General features: G+C 37.4%; 1 protein-coding gene across 4 annotated transcripts; it reads left to right on the forward strand.

The window, feature by feature from the left end:
- Positions 1 to 13061: 13061 nt before the first annotated feature.
- Positions 13062 to 18255, forward strand: LOC104106727 (vesicle-associated protein 2-1-like). 4 transcript variants are annotated; one of them, XM_009615334.4, is made up of 8 exons: positions 13062 to 13085; positions 13287 to 13359; positions 15210 to 15280; positions 15403 to 15484; positions 15674 to 15783; positions 15910 to 16026; positions 17113 to 17187; positions 18005 to 18255. In XM_009615334.4, exons 2-8 carry the CDS (start codon positions 13302 to 13304, stop codon positions 18131 to 18133), a joined length of 642 nt encoding a protein of 213 aa, XP_009613629.1. In that variant the 5' UTR covers positions 13062 to 13085; positions 13287 to 13301; the 3' UTR covers positions 18134 to 18255. The 4 variants fall into 4 exon arrangements, with proteins under 4 accessions (XP_009613629.1, XP_009613630.1, XP_009613631.1 ...); XM_009615335.4 differs by having other exon boundaries at positions 13064 to 13085; positions 13277 to 13359; XM_009615336.4 differs by having other exon boundaries at positions 13080 to 13176; positions 13277 to 13359.
- The last annotated feature ends 1662 nt before the right edge of the window (positions 18256 to 19917 follow it).

The following is a 19917-nucleotide window of genomic DNA, read 5'->3' on the forward strand; positions in this document are numbered from 1 at the left end:
CTCCTTTTTAAAAGTATAAATCTTTCAAAAGTTATTTGTTTTGTTTAAGTAATTAACAAGTTTAAAACCTCACTCATTTTTCATCTATTTGATTCTCTCAAATAGTAGTTAAAATATTAAAAGTCTGTAGCATAGATTATCCAGTCTCTGTGGGATGATATCTTAAACTATACTAGAATTTGACAGAGTACGAGCAGGAAATTCCAATACATATTGACCTCGTCAGTAGTCAAACGACCAATCATCCAAAGAAACTTAAAAATCACCAAGTTTGACAGAAGAAAAGATGAACTTCAAGTTCCATGCGACCGCTCCTTGCTCTCCCTAGGTCGAAGGATCTATAAAAATCGTGTTTACGGTGTATTTATAGGTGTAGGAAATGTTTTAGTCCAATCCCAAGTCAGCTAGAAAACTGAGGACCGCATCTCTCCCGCGCACGACACGTGAACTGCGAATGAGCGCCCAACTCTCTTTCTTCTTTCTTTCCCGCGCTAGCGCGCATTCTACTGAAGTTACTGTTTTGTGTAAGGCCATCCCTCATGGCTCGCCAGCCTCACACGTGAAGCGCAAGGCAGTTGGACGAGCTGCCTTCAACTATTTTTTTCTTGTGTTTTCGATCTTTTTCGCGCCAAATCATCTATTTTCTATCAACTTTCATCTAAACAAGTCCCAACACATAATAAATATATAATGAGCATAAATTAGTACAATAACCATGAAATATATATCAAAATCACATAAAATACAAGGTACAAACATACTCAAGAACATGTACTTTTTGCTAATTACCACCTAACTAGGCAATATACTTCTCGTCAAATATGTGAAGGAAAAAAGAACTACTCATTCTTTAAGGGGGGAGTGCATAGTTAGCCACTAATTAGAGTTTTATTTACTCTTAAGCCACTGTTTAAAATATATTTACTCTTTAACCAATACTTTAATAAACTTTTATCTGCTCGGACGAAAATACCCCTGTGCTAGACATGGTGTCCTTAAGTTCATGAGTGTTGTGTAAATATTAAGGACAAAGTGTCCTAAATTAGCACCTTTTGTTTTAAACTTTAGGTCATCCTGTCCTTAACTTCATATGTGCAGTGTAAATATTAAGGATATGATGTCCTTAACTTCATGAGTGTTGTGTAAATATTAAGGACATGATGTCCTTAACATCTTGAGTGTTGTGTAAATATTAAGGACAAAGTATCATGTATTTGCACCTTTTATTGTTAAACTTTAGGATATCATGTCCTTAACTTTATATGTGCAGTGTAAATGTTAAGGACATGGTGTCATTAACTTCATGTGTGCAGTGTAAATGTTAAGGACACAGTGTCGTTAACTTCATGAGTGTTGTGTAAATATTAAGGACATGATGTCCTTAACTTCATGAGTGTTGTGAAAATATTAAGGACAAAGTGTCATATATTTGCACCTTCTGTTATTAAACTTTAGGACATCATGTCCTTAACTTCATGAGTCGTGTGTAAATATTAAGGACACCACGTCCTTAATATTTTCACAACACTCATGAGAAAAGGGTAAAATTATTTTTTCGTATTAATTTTAATAAAGTAGTGACTATTTTTACTTAGTATTAAAAATAATGGATAAAAATTAAATACCACATTAAAAAGTGGCTATCCTACGCCATTTCTCTTTAATTTGTTTGATGGTATTCGGCTAGAACTATGCCAAATGGCAAATTTTTGCCTTTCATAGTTGGGGTCAAAATTGGGCCTACCTTTACCAAATTGGCCTACATTTATCATTCACCACTAACGAGAATGATTAGCACCACGAATCGCTATCTGTTCAACATGAGACTTAAAATTAAACAACAAAAAACTTATCTTAATCAAAGAAGGGCCTGAATGATTAGGAGCCCGTTTGGACATAAGAAATTTTTTTTTTTTTTTCAAATTTTTTTTACTTTTTTCGAAATCAGCATTTGTTCATAAAATTTCCAATTTTCACTTGAAAATGCATTTTGAAAATTTTCGAAAATTTAAAAAACTGCAAGAAGCTGTTTTTCAAACTTTTCACTCAAATCACTCACAAAACTTCAAAAACAACCCAATTTTATATTCATGTTTAAACACAACTCTAAATTTCAAATACCATTTTCACTTGAAAAATATTTTCCCCCTATTTTAGAATTTTACAATTCCTATGTCCAAACGCCCACTAGATTTGCATAGTTAAGAAGAATATTTTGAAGCTTTTTTTCCAAAAATAAAAGAAAGAAAAAATACATTAACTTGGGATCTTATCCATTAAAATGGAGACAAATGAAATACTATCTTTCTCAATTTATGTGACACTCTTTACCTTTTAAAATGGATAACCCGATGCACAAAGTATCCCGCATTGTGATGATCCAAAAGATCATCTTTAAATTTAATAATTAATTTTATATTCAAAAACCTCGAAAAGTACTATTTATCATTCCTCGACTTGCGTGCGCAGTCTGTATAATTTTTCAGAAAGTTTTTATGTGAAAAATGAATTAAAATGTGAAATAGAGCCTTAAAACTCAACTGAATTGACGTTGATCAATATTTTTAGCAACCGGACCTGAATCAATATTTTGACAGTTTCGGTAGGTCCGTATCGTGATTTGGGACTTGGGCGTATGCCCAAAATTTAATTTGGAGGTCCCTAACTCAAGTTATGGCCATTTAATGGAAACTAGTAATTTAAAGGCTAAAGATTTACAAAAGTTTGATCACGGATTTTACTTTTTGATATCGGGGCCGGAATCCGATTCTGGAAATTTGAATAGCTCCGTTATGTCATTTATGACTTGTGTGCCAAATTTGAAGTCATTCCGGATTCATTTAATATGTTTCGGCACAAGATTTATAAATTAAAATGTTTGAAAATTTAAAAATTCGAATCGATTTGTGAATTGTAATTTCAGCGTTGTTTGACATGATATGAGATCCCGAGTAAGTCTGTATTATGTTACGGGTCTTGTTGGGATATTTGGATATGGTCCCGAGGGGCTCGGGTGAGTTTCAAACGAAATTCAAATCGTTTAGAGCATGTTGAAAGCAGCAGGTTCTTGGCAAAATCTAGTGTAATCGTACCTACAAAATGGTGACTGGAGGTGTGCAGCCTCTCCTGCGGAAAGCTGGTCGCTTCGAATTTCGTAAGTTTTTCCGAGATTTGAGACGTGGGCCCTACTATTAATTTTTTAGATGAATTTCGGATTTTAATTCGAAGAATTAGCAAATTCATACGGAATTAATCCTTACGATTTGTATTGAGTATATTGAATTGTTTATGACTAGATTTGAGGATTGCGGACACGAATTCGCGAGGCAAAGGTTTGTTGGATTCTTGAATTTGGTTGCAAGCGAGGTAAGTGTCATGGTTAACCTTGACTTGAGGGAATAGGACTTAATTGTCTATTTGCTACATGATTTAATGTGCGGGTACAATGTATATGTGAGGTGACGAGTACTTATGCGTTGTGGTTGAATCAAAGCATGCGAGTGGAATTTATTTATTGTGAATAATTGTCTATTTAATTAAGATATTCTTGCTTAAGTTTATTGTTGATTATTTGATCATTATTCATGAAATTATTATTCATTTAATTATTGTTGAATATTTTGGAAGTTGAAGTAAAAATTTGGTTTTGAATTGATTGATAAGTGTCTATCCCCGCATTTAAATGCTCTTCCGAATTTATATTATTATTTTTATGGTAAGGAAGAGTGTAAAAGCACGAAGGGTATTGTCGTGCCATTTGTGAGTGTAAAGGCACGAAGGGTGTTATCGTGCCATTTGTGAGTGTAAAAGCACGAAGGGTGTTGTTGTGCCATTTGTCAGAGTAAAAGCACGAAGGGTGATGCCGTGCCAAATGAGAGTAAAAACACGAAGGGTGGTGCCGTGCTATTTTCATATTAACATTTGCTCATTTTATTGTTGATAAATTAATTGGATGCTAAGTGACACTTCTCGTGCTGAAATTATTATATCCTTCGTCTTCGCATGTTCCCTCCCAATTTATAAATTGTTATTTATTGTATTATTGTTACTTTGTATTTGTATATACTTGTACAGGTTGATTACATACGTGTCTTGTCATAGCCTCGTCACTACTTCGTCGAGGTTAGGCTCGGCACTTACCAGTACATGGGGTCGGTTATACTGATACTGCACTATGCACTTCTTGTGTAGATTTCGGAGTTGGTCCCAGCGGCGTGCTATAGATTTGTCCGGATACAGCTACCAGTGGAGACTTGAGGTATAACTGCATAGCGTTCGCAGTTCTGAAGTCCCCTTCTATATTGTCTCAGCTGTGTATTATATTTCAAGTAGCTTGAATTTTATTCAGACCTTTATTTGTATTATTCTAGAAGCTCGTGCACTTATGACTCCAGTTCTGGGATGGTATTTAGACATCGCTATTATTATGGATTATTCACTTCATTGCAGACTTTACTTCCGCATTTGTTTCTTTGTTATTAATTAATTTAAAATCCTTTTAAATGGCTAATATTACTCTAACGTTGGCTTGCCTAGCAAGTGAAATGTTAGGCGCCATCACGGTCCCGAAGGTGGAAATTTTGGGTCGTGACTGTTGGTATCAGAGCACTAGGTTGCATAGGTCTCACGAGTCACGAGCAAGCTTAGTAGAGTCTGGAGGATCGGTACGGAGACATTTGTACTTATCTCTCAAAGGCTATGAAGTTTAGGAACAATATCACCTCTTTCTTATTCTGTCGTGCGATCTTATTCTATCATCGATTATTGAACCATCATATTCTTATTCTCTCACAGATGGTGAGAACACGTAATACATCTACCGATGGACATGGACCAGAACCCTCGGTGACAACTATGACTAGGGGTAGAGGTCGAGGCCGAGGTCGTGTTAGGGCCGAGGGAGAGGTAGAGGTAGAGCTCAGTCTAGAGCTCGAGCAACAACACATGTTGTAGAACCTCAGGTGGGTCTTTAGGAGGAGGTTCTCGTTCATATTGTTCCGGTTGGACCACAGGTTCCGGAAGGATTTATAGTTACTCCAGTGCTTCAGGAGGCTCTAGTCCGTTTGGTGAGTCTTATGGAGGGTGTGGCCTAGAATGGTACATTTCTAGTGGCACCAGCCGTCTCACGGACTAGGGGAGGAGCACAAAATCCCACTACCCCCGCTCCGGAGCAGATGGCTCCCCAGAATCAGGCTCCAGCAGCCCCACCAGTTAGGGTAATTCAGCCAGTTGTTGCGACGCATGCTGGTGATAGGCCCGCCATATCTTCTGAGTCCTTATTGAGACTGGATAAGTTTACTAAGATCTTTCCAGTTCACTTCAGTGGTACACCTTCTAAGGACCCCACAGGACTATCTTGACCGCTGCCATAAGGTACTGCGGAACATGGGTATAGTTGAGACCAATAGGGTTGATTTTGTTGTATTTCAGATGACGGGTTCCGCCAAGAGGTGGTAGAGAGATTATACATTGAACAGACCAGTTGGATTGCCTGCATTGACCTGGGAACAGTTCTCACGGCTATTTCTAGAGAAGTTTCTCCCTATCACATTGATAGAGGATTACCGCAGGCAATTTGAGCGTCTACAGCAAGGCAGTATGACTGTTACTTAGTATGAATCCCATTTTGTGGATTTAGCCTGTCATGCTCTCCTTTTACTACCTACTGAGGGAGAGAGAGTGGGGAGGTTTATTGAGGGACTCACTCACCCTATCAGGCTTTAGATGTCCAAAGAGGTCGGAAGTGAGAATTCCTTTCAGGCGGCTGCTAATGTCGCGAGGAGGATCGAGATGGTTCTTTCACAGGAGAGAGGGCAGAGGTCTGATAAGAGGCCTTGTTAGTTCGGTGGTTTCAGTGGTGCCTCGTCTGGAGGCAGGGGTAATTTTGGTAGGGGTCATCCTCCCAGACCCTTTCATTCAGTACTTCAGGCATCTCCCGGTGCTTCAGGGAGTCACGGTCCTATTATGCCTTACTCTGGGCAACTAGCATTTAGTTCACATTTAGTTCTTATCAGTGCACCACCACTCCAGAGTCACTACAGTGGTTATTCGGCCCGTTCGGGTCAGCAGTCATAGCAGCCGAGGTCCTGTTATACTTGTGGTGATCTGAGCCACATTGCTAGATTATGCCCATGTCTCAAGGCAGCATGCAGCAGTAGGGTTCTCGTGTTATGGTTCCAGCACCGGTTGCTTCAGCGCCTGCTCAGCCAGTTAGAGGTAGGGGTCAGGCAGCTAGAGGTGGAGGCTAGCCAGTTAGAGGCCATCCCAGGGACGCAGTTCAGAGTGGTGGGGCCCAGCCCCGATTTTATGCTTTTCCAGCTAGGCATGAGGCCGAATCATCTGATGTCGTGATTACAGGAATTGTTCCAGTTTGCCATAGAGATGCTTCAGTTCTATTTGATCCAGGATCTACTTATTCCTATGTGTCCTCTTATTTTGCTTCATATCTGGTGATTCCTCGTGATTCTCTGAGTTCTCATGTGTGTGTGTCCACTCCGGTGGGAGATTATATCATGGTAGATCATGTCTATCATTCGTGTGTGGTTACTATTGGGAGTCTTGAGACTAGTGTGGATCTTCTACTTCTTGATATGGTAGATTTTGATGTCATCTTGGGAATGTATTCGTTGTCACCTTATCATACTATATTGGATTGTCATGCCAAGACGGTGACCCTAGCCATGCCGGGGTTACCTCGATTAGAGTGGAAAGGAACTCTTGGTCATTCAACCAGCATGGTTATTTCTTATATGAAGGCTCGGCGTATGGTCGAGAAAGGGTGTCTAGCCTATTTGGCTTATATTCGCGATCCCAGTGCGGATGTTCCTTCTATGGACTCAGTACCAGTTGTTCGTAAATTTCCAGAAGTATTTCCTACAAATTTGTCGGGAATGCCACCCGACAGAGACATTGACTTATGTATTGATTTAGCTCCGGGCACTCAGCCCATTTCTATCCCACCATACCGTATGGCCCCGCCAGAGTTGAAAGAATTGAATGAGCAGTTACAAGACTTGCTTGATCAGGGATTCATTAGACCCAATGTCTTGTTCCTAGGGTGTACCAGTATTATTTGTAAAGAAGAAAGATGGTTCAATGCGAACGTGTATAGATTATCGGCAGTTGAACAAGGCTACTATCATGAACAAGTATCCACTGCCAAGAATTGATGACTTATTCGATCAGCTTCAGGGTGCCAAGGTGTTTTCAAAGATCGACTTGAGGTCTGGTTACCATCAGTTGAAGATTAGGGCATCTGATGTCCCTAAGACAGCTTTTCGGACTCGGTATAGGTATTACGAATTCCTAGTAATGTCATTTGGACTGACAAATGCTCCAGCAGCATTTATGGATTTGATGAATCGGGTGTTCAAGCCTTATTTGGATTCTTTTATGGTTGTGTTCATTGATGATATCTTGATTTACTCCAGCAGTCGAGAGGAGCATAGGCAGCATCTTCGGAGTATGCTCCAGACTTTGAAAAATAATCAGTTATATGCCATATGAATTTTGGTTAGACTTAGTTGCCTTTTTGGGGCATGTTGTATCAGTAGAAGGCATAAAGGTGGATTGTAAGAAGATTGAGGTTGTTTAGAATTGGCCTAGACCTACTTCAGTTACAGAGATTCAGAGTTTTCTGGGTTTGGCAGGTTATTATCGTCGGTTCGTGGAGGGGTTTTCATCTATAGCAAGCCTATTGACCAGACTGACCCAGAAAGGTGTTCCATTCGGATGGTCAGACGAGTTTAAGTTGAGCTTTCAGAAGTTCAAGACTGCTTTGACTACGATGTCAGTGTTGGTATTACCCACAGGTTCAGGATCTTATACGGTGTATTGTGATGCATCTCACGTTGGTCTTGGTGCAGTATTGATGCAAGATGGAAGGGTAATTGCATATGCATCGCGGCAATTGAAAGTTCATGAGAAGAATTATCTTGTTCATGACTTAGACTTGGCAGCCATTGTCCACTCTTTAAAGATTTGGAGACATTACCTTTACGGTGTCTCGTGTGAGGTATTTACTGATCATCATAGCCTGCAGTATCTGTTCAGGCAAAAAGATCTCAATTTGAGGCAGAGAAGATGGTTGGAGTTGTTGAAAGATTGTGATATCACTATTTTGTATTACCCCGAAAATGCCAATGTGGTGGTTGATGCTTTGAGTAGAAAGGCTGTGAGTATGGGTAGTCTTGCGTATATTTCGGTTGGTGAGAGACCGTTAGCTGCAGATGTCCAAACTTTGGCTAATCAGTTCGTGAGGTTAGATGTTTCAGAGCTCAGTCGGGTTTTACCTTGCACAGTCGCCCGGTCTTCCTTATATGAGCATATCAGAGGGCGGCAGTATGATGATCCTCATTTACTTGTCCTCAAGGACATGGTGCGGCACGGTGATGCCAAACAGGTTGTTGTGGGGAAAGATGGAGTTCTGCGAATGCAGGGTCGTATTTGTGTGCCTAATGTGGATGGGCTTCGTGAATCAATTCTGGAAGAGGACTACAATTCCAGGTATTCCATTCATCCAGGTGCCGCCAAAATATATCAAGATTTATGGCAACATTATTGGTGGAGGAGAATGAAGAAGGGTATAATTGCATATGTAGCTCGATGTCTAAATTGTCAACTAGTCAAGTACGAGCATCAGAGACCCGGTGGTTTGCTTCAGAAGTTAGAAATTCCTGAGTGGAAGTGGGAGCGTATCACTATGGATTTTGTTGTTGGGTTTCCACTGACTCAGAGAAAATTCGACGCAGTTTGGGTCATTGTGGACAGGTTGACTAAGTCAGCACATTTCATTCCAGTGGCAGTTGCCTATTCTTCTAAGCGGTTAGCTGAAATTTACATTTGTGAGATTTTTCGCCTTCACGGTATGCCCGTATCTATCATTTCTGATCGAGGTACGTATTTCACTTCGCATTTCTAGAGGGTTGTATAGCGTGAGTTAGGCACGCAGGTTGAGTTGAGTACAACATTTCATCCACAGACAGACGGACAGTCAGAGCACATTATTCAGATATTGGAAGATATGCTTCGCGCTTGTGTTATAGACTTTGGAGGTTCTTGGGATCAGTTCTTGCCACTTGCGGAGTTTGCTTATAATAATAGCTATCAGTCGAGCATTCATATGGCTCCATATGAGGCATTATACGGAAGGCGATATCGTTCGCCAGTTGGCTGGTTTGAACTGGGAGAGGCTCGGTTGTTGGGTACCGATTTGGTACAAGATGCCTTGAATAAGGTCAAAATTATTCAGGATCGACTTTGCACAGCTCAGTCTAGGCAAAAGAGTTATGTCGACCGTAAGGATCATGATATTGCATTCATGGTTGGAGAAAGAGTATTGCTCCGGGTTTCACTTATGAAAGGTGTGATGAGGTTTGAAAAGAAGGGCAAGTTGAGCCCTAGGTATATTGGACCCTTTGAAATTCTTGAAAGGGTGGGTGAAGTAGCCTATAGGCTTGCACTACCACCTAGTTTATCAGAGGTTCATCCGGTGTTCCATGTGTCTATGCTCCGGAAATATCACGGTGATCCATCCCATGTGTTAGATTTCAGCTCAGTCTAATTGAACAAAGATTTGACTTATGAAGAGAAGTCGGTAGCTATTCTAGCCTGGCGGGTCCGACAGTTGAGGTCTAAGAGTTATCCTTCAGTTCGGGTACAATGGAGAGGTCAACCAGTAGAAGCATCTACCTGGGAGTCCGAGTCGGACATGTGGAGTAAATATTCACACCTTTTCACTAGCTCAGGTACTTTTCTAATTCCGTTCGAGGACGAACGTTTGTTTTAGATGTGGAGAATGTGATGACCCAAAAGGTCATCTTTAAATTTAATAATTCATAATTCTGTGTTCAAAGACCTTGAAAAATACTATTTATCATTCTTCTACTTGTGTGCACAGTCCGTATAATTTTCCGGAAAGTTTTTATGTGAAAAATAGATTAAAATGTGAAATAGAGCCTTAAAACTCAATTGAGTTGACTTTGGTCAACCTTTTGAGAAAACAGACTCGGATCAATGTTTTGACAGTTTCGGTAGGTCTGTATTGTGATTTGGGACTTGGGTGTATGCTCGAAATTTAATTTGGAGGTCCCTAACTCAAGTTATGGCCATTTAACGGAAACTAGAAGTTTAAAGACTAAAGATTTCTAATGACCACGGATTTGACTTTTTGATATCGGGGTCAGAATCTAATTCCGAAAATTGAAATAGCTTTGTTATGTCATTTATGACTTGTGTGCCAAATTTGAAGTCATTCAGGATTCATTTAACATATTTCGGCACAAGTTTTGTAAAAGCAAAAGTTTGAAACTCTTAAGTCCGAATATCAAGGTGTGAATTGTACTTTTGATGTTATTTGATGTGATTTGAGACCCCGAGTAAGTCTGTATTATGTTACGGGTCCTGTTGGGATATTTGGATATGGTCCGGAGGGGCTCGGGTGAGTTTCAGACGAAATCCGGATCATTTAGAGCATATTGAAAGCAGCTCTGCCAATCGCACCTGCGAAATGGTGACCTCAGGTGCGCAGCCGCTCCTGTGGAAAGTTGATCGCTTCTGCGACTTTGGCCTTGGGCTGTGACTTCGCTTTTGCGGAGATGAATCGCGCAGGTGCACGACCGCTTCTGCGAATGGAGGACCGCAAATGCGGAACCTCTCGCTTCTGCGGCTTCATCAGCGCTTCTGCGCAGTCGCAAATGCGACAGGAATGTCCGCAAATGCGAAAAAGACTGGGCAGAGCCCATAAATTCAGAAGTCGTCATTTTTACTCATTTTTGAGTTTTAAGTCTCGGATTTGGGCGATTTCAAAGGGGACTTTCATGACTTTGAATTGGGTAAGTGTTCTATAACCAAAAGTGTTTATATGTCATAAATCCATGTCTATATTCATCACTTATTTCGGATTTAGATGCAAGAAATTAGAATTTTTGTAAAACTTTCCAAAAATAAAAAATTAAGATTTGACGGTCCATTTGATATCGGAATTTGAAAATTTTTGTATGGTTGGACTCGTCTCGGAACGGGTGTTCGGATTTTGTAAGTTTTTCTGAGATTCGAGATGTGAGCCCCATTGTTGAGTTTTGAGATGAATTTCGAATTTTAATCCGAAAAATTAGCAAATTCATATGGAATTAATCCCTACGATTTGTATTGAGTATATTGAATTGTTTATGACTAGATTTAAGGATTTCGGACATGAATTTGCGAGGCAAAGGTTTATTGGATTCTTGAATTTGGTTGCAAGCGAGGTAAGTGTCGTGGTTAACCTTGACTTGAAGGAATAAGACTTAATTGTCTATTTGCTACATGATTTCATGTGTGGGTACAACGTATATGTGAGGTGACGAGTACTTATGCGTTGTGGTTGAATCAAAGCATGCGAGTGGAATTTGTTTATTGTGAATAATTATCTATTTAATTAAGATATTCCCGGTTAAGTTTATTGTTGATTATTTGATCATTAGTCGTGAAATTATTATTCATTTAATTATTGTTGAATATGTTGGAAGGTGAAGTCGAAATTTTGGTATTGAATTGATTGATAAGTGTATATTTTCGCATTTAAATACTCTTCCGAATTTATATTATTATTTTCATGGTAAGGAAGAGTGTAAAAGCACGAAGGGTGTTGTCGTGCCATTTGTAAGTGTAAAAGCACGAAAGGTGTTGTCGTGCGATTTGTGAGTGTAAAAGCACGAAAGGTGTTGTAGTGCCATTTGTGAGTGTAAAAGCACGAAGGGTGATGCCTTACCAAATGAGAGTAAAAGCACGAAGGGTGGTGCCGTGTCATTTTCATATTAACATTTGCTCATTTTATTGTTGATAAATTAATTGGTTGCTAAGTGACACTTCTCCTGCTTAAATTTTTATATCCTTCCCCTTCACATGTTCCCTCCCAATTTATAAATTATTATTTATTATATTATTGTTACTTTGTATTTGTATATACTTGTACAGGTTGATTACATACGTGTCTTGTCATAGCCTCCTCACTACTTCGTCGAGGTTATGCTTGACATTTACCGGTACATGGAGTCGGTTGTACTGATACTGCACTCTGCACTTCTTGTGCAGATTTCGGAGTTGGTCCCGGCGGCGTACTGTAGATTTGCCCGAATACAGCTACCAGTGGAGACTTGAGGTATAACTATACAACGTTCGCAATTCTAAAGCCTCATTCTATATTGTCTTGATTGTGTATTATATTTCAAACAGCTTAAATTTTATTCAGACCTTTATTTGTATTATTCTAGAAGCTCGTGCACTTGTGACTCCAATTCTAGGATGGTATTTAGATATCGCTATTATTATGGATTATTCACTTCATTTCAGATTTTACTTCCGCATTTGTTTCTTTGTTATTAATTAATTTAAAATCGTTTTAAATGGCTAATATTACTCTAACACTGGCTTGCCTGGCAAGTGAAATGTTAGGCGCCATCACGGTCCCGAAGGTAAAAATTTCGGGTCGTGGCACGCATTCACGCTGGGTCCGAAAAAGGACCGCACTCCTAGGGATGTGATATAAACAACCTACCTTAATGCACACATTAGTGGCTGCTTTCACGGCTCGAACCCGTGACCTATAGGTCAGACACTGGCAATTTTACTATTGTTCCAAGAGTCCTCTTTACTATTTTTAGTCGGTCCCAAAAAATAACATCTTTTTATATTTAATAATAATTCAACTTTAAATTTTTCTTTTTATTTTAGTGAAATAATTTCTAATCATACAAATTTCTATTATTTATTTTAGATCATAAATTTTAATAATATTTTTTATTTTTTTAACTCCGTACCCGGTCAAATAAATTAGGATAAAATGAGAACTTCATTACCTAATTTGGGTACGACCATTATTCCAAATCTTAAGATAACACAAAGGACACCTCTAATTATATACATACTGTTGACAGATCAGCTATACCCCACATCCAGAACAGCCACTCCTAAGTCCTAACTTCCACTTTTGACTCGGACCCTTTCCTTTCTCTCTCCTCCACGTGTCACCTCTATAACTCACCTTCTCAACTGAAAAATTTCACTTTTCCCCTCTCTTCCCTCTCAATAGCTCTGCGATTTTTTAGGTAATGCATTTTCACCTCCGAATTTCACTAAGCTTTTTTCTCTGTGTTTGATTTCAGTTCTTTTCTTTTTTTTCCTTACGCCATTTCTCTGGTAATTTGTTTAATTAAGGTTTATTAATTATTATTATTTTGTGTTTCTCACGATTGATATATATAATATATATCTGTTTTTGTACGTTTTTGGTGGTAAGATTTGATCAGGTTGCAGTTTTCACCATGAGTGGTGCTACGAACCAGTTGATATCTGTTAGTCCGCCGGAGCTCAGGTTCCAATGTAATTCTCTCTCTCTCTCTCTCTCTCTCTCTCTCTAATATATATATGTGTGTGTGTGCGCCTCTGTGTGTGTGCGCGCGCGGGTGTGTGTTTGTTCATTTTGGATTTGTTGTTAAGACAATTTGAATATAAGAATTTTTGTTTACATTTCTTATTGAATGTGTGGGTTTATGTGTTGAGATGTGTAATTAGATGAAATGAAATTAAAAGGGGGAGAAATGATTTGGCTTTTGGTTGATTTTTTTTTATATTTATGGTGGTGGTGTTCCGGCCAGCTTGCGTACACCTTGACTATTCATTTGAATACCTGCCCGCCAAGTAGCGCCGGCCAAACCCTAAAGCAAGTAGGCCCCAAGAATTTAAGTGCCCAAAAATTACTATTTTTTATATATAGTATATAATTTATATAATTATTTCTCATTATTAACAAATTTATTTCTTTTGTTTTCATATTAATGTTTAATAACTTAAGTTCTTCCACTAATTAATATAACCAAAATAGTTTTCTGTCAATCTTATTTTATGTTTTTACTGAATTAATTTTCTTTATTCTTTAGTTAGTCGCGTAACTATATCTAATAATCTAACTTATCATTTATTTTCCTCACATAAATTATAATCCACCTGTTCCAATTTATATGAACGTGTTTGACTGGACATGAAGTTTATGAAATAAATGAAGAGTTTTGAAACTTGTGATCTAAAACAAACCATAGAACTTGTGTGGCTAGAAATCATCTCATTAAGGGTAAAAAGGAAAATTTAAAGTTGAATTATTACCAAATATAAAAAAGGGGCTGACTAAAAAAAGGTGTCACATAATTTGGGACGGAGTAAGTATGGTTTCTGGTTTCTCTCATTTCAGTTGTGATGCAATCAACGTTAAATTCGTTCAATTTTTTTATACTTTATAAAACCTTGTTCTCATTCTTTTTCATTTCAGACACTCACTTATCTAATTTTTCAAACAACGATGCTTATTTTATATATATATATATATATATATATATATATATATATATATATATATATATATATATAGAAGTCCTCTTATTAAGGCTTTGCTTTAGGGCTCTGATGCTATTGAGCCGCCCTTGCCGCCAAGGCTAGGGCGGATGGGCGAAATGATTTGGCTTTAAGTAGATTTTATTCAACATTTGACCCAAAAATATTGAGCTCTTTGGACATCTGAAAAACATTTGTGCAGAACGATAACATTAGTAGATAATTGTATTTCTTTTTCCTTTTTTTTCCCCGAAGAATTTGAGTGTTGTCTAAGTGGGGATGTGGAATAAGAACATTTCTTTGATAAACATTCTCAAATCATTTTTCCAGAAACAGTTAAAAGATGAGTTGTTTTTTGCAAAAACTTCTTGAAGAAACTTAAACAAACGCATGTTGTGGAAAAACTTTTTGTACTGACTTAAAAAAATATCCACAGGAAAATGCTACCTAGTATTCTGCCTCTTGCTCTTTTTGCTATTCTCTTTTATTGCTGTGATGAGGAAACTTGTAATTCCATTTGTTTGATTGAGAATGTGAATCCCTATTGCTTGAGAAGTTTGATAACTCGGATATGCAAAGTGCTTAATGTAACGGGATAAGAATGTAAAGACATTGTGAAATAACCTCTTTATACAACATTGAGCATATATTTGAGAGATGAATACAGTGAAGGAACTGTTTAGAGTCATATTACTTATCATGTTCCGTTTTATATGACAATGTTACTATTTGGAGAATCAAGCAGCTTTATCTTCGAAACCTACAATTATATCAAATACATTTGAATATTTTAACTTGTCACACACATTCATGTTTCGTTCTGTTTCTGGCATTTCATGTCTCAGTTGAATTGGATAAACAAAGCTACTGCGATCTTAAAGTCACAAACAGCACAGAGCATTCAGTTGCTTTTAAGGTATGCAGTATGCTTCATCTCAATTGGAATAGTTCTATTAATCCTTCATGTCATTTTAAAGGATTATTGTAACTCGTTTTCATTTGTTCACTCTACTTATACTGCTTGTTTTTCTTTGATAGGTGAAAACTACTTCTCCAAAGAAGTACTTTGTTCGACCGAACACTGGTATTATACAGCCCTGGGATTCATGTTTCATTCGAGGTACCGCACTTGAGCTTGAAACTCTGTGCAATTCACATAATTTGTCTATTTTACAGATAGTTTTAATTGTTGAGCAGAATATGTACGCTAGACACTACTTGCCTAAATTCTATTCCTAAGATTGATATCTTTTCAGTAGGGCGGGTTGGCGTTTTATATTGATTGTTAAGTTTTGTGATGTGTCTGTAGTCACCCTTCAAGCTCAGAAGGAATACCCGCCAGATATGCAATGCAAGGACAAATTCCTCCTACAGAGCACAATTGTGAATAACGATATTGATGAACTTTCTCCAGATACTGTAAGAGTTTTATGTGGAGAGAATCTGTGTAATACGTTTACATAGAGAACAATTCTTCCTATTTTGTGATATTAGTATTATTATTTTTGATGACTGTTCTATTATTTTTTATGTTGATGTATCCAGTTTAATAAGGAAAGTGGAAGAACTGTAGAAGAGTCCAAGCTTAGGGTTGTTTACATATCTCCTCATTCATCTCCTGGACATTCTGAAGATTTTAGACAAAGTTCTGATTTCACCTCTGTAAGTTCTAACTTTAATTTTAGCTCACGTTTTTGTCTACAACTTCAAGTGCTTGTTTGAACTTCGCCTTTCCCACGAGGGGTTGATATTTGTTCCCGGACGTCATAGTGCTGATTTTCTTAGGAGATGATGGCTAGTGGCTGGGATTTATAAGCATGCAGCTAATATTATCTTATTTTTCGAAAACTTGGCTTATTTATTTTTCAGTGATAACTTCTCATATTTGCCCTACTCTTCTCATCCTATATTTGAAAAGCCAGGCATTGCTCCCTTTTGTGATATGAGTTGTGCTTTTGGTTGAACGTCAATGTCTGCCTTTTATCTTACCGCACCTTAGTATTTTTCTAGGTAAATTTTAATTTACAATGTGAATGTAGAACACTTCCTATAATACCCTTAAGAAATATATAAGATAAATCGGGTAGAAAAAGGAGCACTAGAGGGACCATGTTTGAGACAGGATTTCTTTTGCGATAGTTATCTAAGCAGTTCAGAGTGACTAGAAATTCCATGTGCTCTTCTTATTTATCTCTCTCTGCCTCATTTCCGACGAAACTTATATACTCTCAGATGACTGGCCAAACGCGTAGAGCATGTACTATCTTGGGTAACTTTTCAAAAGCACCAATTGCTTTACTTCCTCACTTATGCTATATGACCTTAAAAATAGATTGAAGTGATTTTTCTGTAGCATTAATTATCTGATATCTTAGTGATAAGATTTTGAAAACAAATGGTTCTGTATCCCCCTTTAAGGCAAATAAGAAATACCATAGCTTAGAAGCTGGTACTCTTAAGCTCTGGTTATCTGTAGTGACATAGTGTTCAGTAAGTGAAATGAATATTCTGTGTGACTTGAGAAAATATCTAGTTTGTATTGGTATGGAAACTTTTTATGTGCATTTTCTACTCACATGTGTGTGTGGAAGGGAATAATATTTAAGTACCGTGAGTGTGACTTGAGAAGAGTTCTGCTTGCACGATATTTTCTAGTCTGCAATGATCGAGTCTGTGTACATGAAGATAGAGATAGAGTAGAATCTAAGTGCAAATTTTAATGCTAAATTTTCCCTTTCGATGGTATAGAATCAAGCATTGCAGCGTATCAAAGATGAAAGAGATGCAGCCGTCCGACAAACACAACAGCTTTTACAGGAACTGGTTAGTTTACTTATTTATACTTTCCCATTAATGTGAGTAGCTGCAACTTTATCCATATATGAGCATACACTAGTCTAAACAGTATATAAGGTGGCTCAGTATACAGAAATTAACTAGTTGGAATTATCCTCATTAATACATGATGAATGGTTGATTGTACATTGGAAGTCATATATTTGATTCATTAATTAATAGTTCATGTAAAGACATTCCATCCTTATTTTGCATTGTTTTGAATTTCAAAAGGTAAAAAAGACAGCCTTAGTTTGTGGGAGAAAAAATCTGGAAGTTGCACTCTCAGAAGGGAAAGCGTGATAAGTCTGTTACATTGCAACTTTCTTAGATTTTGCTTGCTTTATATGGAGCAGGCAGTAAGTATGTAAAAGAGAACGGGACAGCAATTAAGCTGGCCGCAAAATATATTAGGGTAGACAACAGTAGCAGCTATCTAAGCTTTCAGAATTTCTTGTCTCTCGGAGAGCAAGAATGAATTGATGATAATTTAGGTGCTTCAATTTTGAGCTCATATCATCTTCCCGACATGTTGTATAATATTGGAAATAGATGAGCTTAAATGGAGCGACATGATCAGTGAGGATTCGTATATCCGATCCTAACTTGCTTGGAAACAAACCTTAGTTGTTGTTGTTGTATCATTTTCTACACATGAAATTTGGAAACAGCTTCTTGTAGAAATGCAGGGTACGGCTGTGTACAATAGACCCTTGTGGTCCGACCCTTCCCCGGACCCCGCGCATAAAGGGAGCTTAGTGCACCGGGCTGCCCTTCTCATATTTTCTGCTTCTCTAACTTGCAGGAAATTATGAAGAGACGAAGAAATCGGAATGATCCAGGCTTCTCTCTAAAGTTTGCAATTGTTGTCGGAGTCATTGGCCTAATGGTTGGCTTTCTGCTGAAACTGTTGTCATCGCCTTCTGTAGAATAGCTCAAGTTTCTTCATTCTTGGATTTTACTGTATAATTTTCTAGTGCTGATGAAGGGAAGAGCTTTCTAGCTCTGTTAATTTTGTGTAAATTGATCAATTTATATATATTTTTTAATTTATAATAGTTTCTCATATATATATATAGACACCATTTCTTTATTGAAGATAGATAAGTAGCGTTTCATATGCTGAGTTGGTAGGGACTTAAAAAATTAAAGGTTATATTACAAGAGTTTAGACTATTGTCTTCAAATTTTTAGGCCACTCTTTAAATTCTTTCCCCGTTAGTTCAGTAGGCTAAATTTCGCTTTTAAAAGAAGTTGGATTAGTTTTTCTTTTGACAGACAACTGTCGCATATTGAGTTAACGGGGATAGAATTTAAATATTAGCTTCAAGAAAAAGGCCATTTGTGCAAATGCCCCTATCACGCCTACAGGCAAAATGACCTCTCTAAGTACATACTGTTTAGAAAACATAAAATTTTGATGACATATTTGGATATGTTTGTAACTTGCTTATAATATTGAGTGTTGTTGAGCTTGGAAAAATGAAATACGATATGCTACGTTGTTAGTGTAAAACTAATTTAATTAGATGAAATTCTTGAACACTAAGTTTGTTCCTAACGTGTCTAGTGAAGAACATAACGGAGGAAGTTACATAATAGACCCCAACTAGTGTGGAATTCAGATATTGTTGATTCATGTAATTTAGCTCAAAGAAAAGAAGTTATGATATGTTGTGGAAATTTGTAGAAACACAGATGTTGCGTCCAAACACACTAACGCAAGTATATGTGGTCATCAAGTAATGGATTAGTGAGTACAGTATCCTTCTCACGGAGACTTATGATTAACTTTTGACTGATTCAAACTTAAACAACTTATCTATTCAAGAGATTTCTCACAAAATGTATAAGTGATTAATTTACTACCTAAGAAACTATCAAGCAATGAAATAACTAGAGATCAACCACAACACTTATAGCATGTTTGTCCAAGCTTCTAAAATCTGCTTATTTTGAGAAGTATTTTTTTCAAAAGTGCTTTTCAAAAAAGAACTTTTGGTAAGAATCGGTTTGTGTTTGGCTAATTAATTTGAAAAATACTTTTAAGCAGTAATTAGTGTTTGACCAAGCTTTTGAAAACTACTTCTAAGTGTATTTTTCTCAAAAGTGCTCCTTAGAAAAGTGCTTTTTGGAGAGAAGCTACATTTTTCTGCTTTTCAAAATCTGCTTCTGCTTCTCCTCAAAAGTACTTTTTCCTTCTAAAAGCTTGGCCAAATACCTCAATTTTAGGCTAAAAGCACTTTTGGCCCAAAAAAAAGCTTGGCCAAACAGGCAGACAATTTCGGATAAAACTCATTAGGATAGGATATTCTAGAGTCATAGGCTAGCTAACAATTTTGTTGCGTTCTTGGCTTAAACTGACTAATTGATTTATCTGAATTGTTGATTGACATGGTTAATATTACTCGTACGAATCTATCAAGTTTTTACTCGCCTATTCAAGATAACTTATTACTTATATATCTATGACATTAAGACTAACAAGAACGCATTTACACTTCTTGTATTTCAATCAAGCAAGACAATTAGGTATATTTATATCCTAATTGCGAATCCGTTTCCCGATGCCTGGGGTCAAGAACTTGCTCTATTTAATCATATATGCAATCTAGAATTCCCACTTTCGAGTTCAACTCTAGATTCATAAGTAGTATTTCACTGTTAGCTACTCAGCAGAATAATTAAGAACATAATTAAATAACACAACCCAATATG

This window comes from Nicotiana tomentosiformis, chromosome 12 (genome assembly GCF_000390325.3).
Source record: "Nicotiana tomentosiformis chromosome 12, ASM39032v3, whole genome shotgun sequence".
NCBI classification, from domain to species: domain Eukaryota; kingdom Viridiplantae; phylum Streptophyta; class Magnoliopsida; order Solanales; family Solanaceae; genus Nicotiana; species Nicotiana tomentosiformis.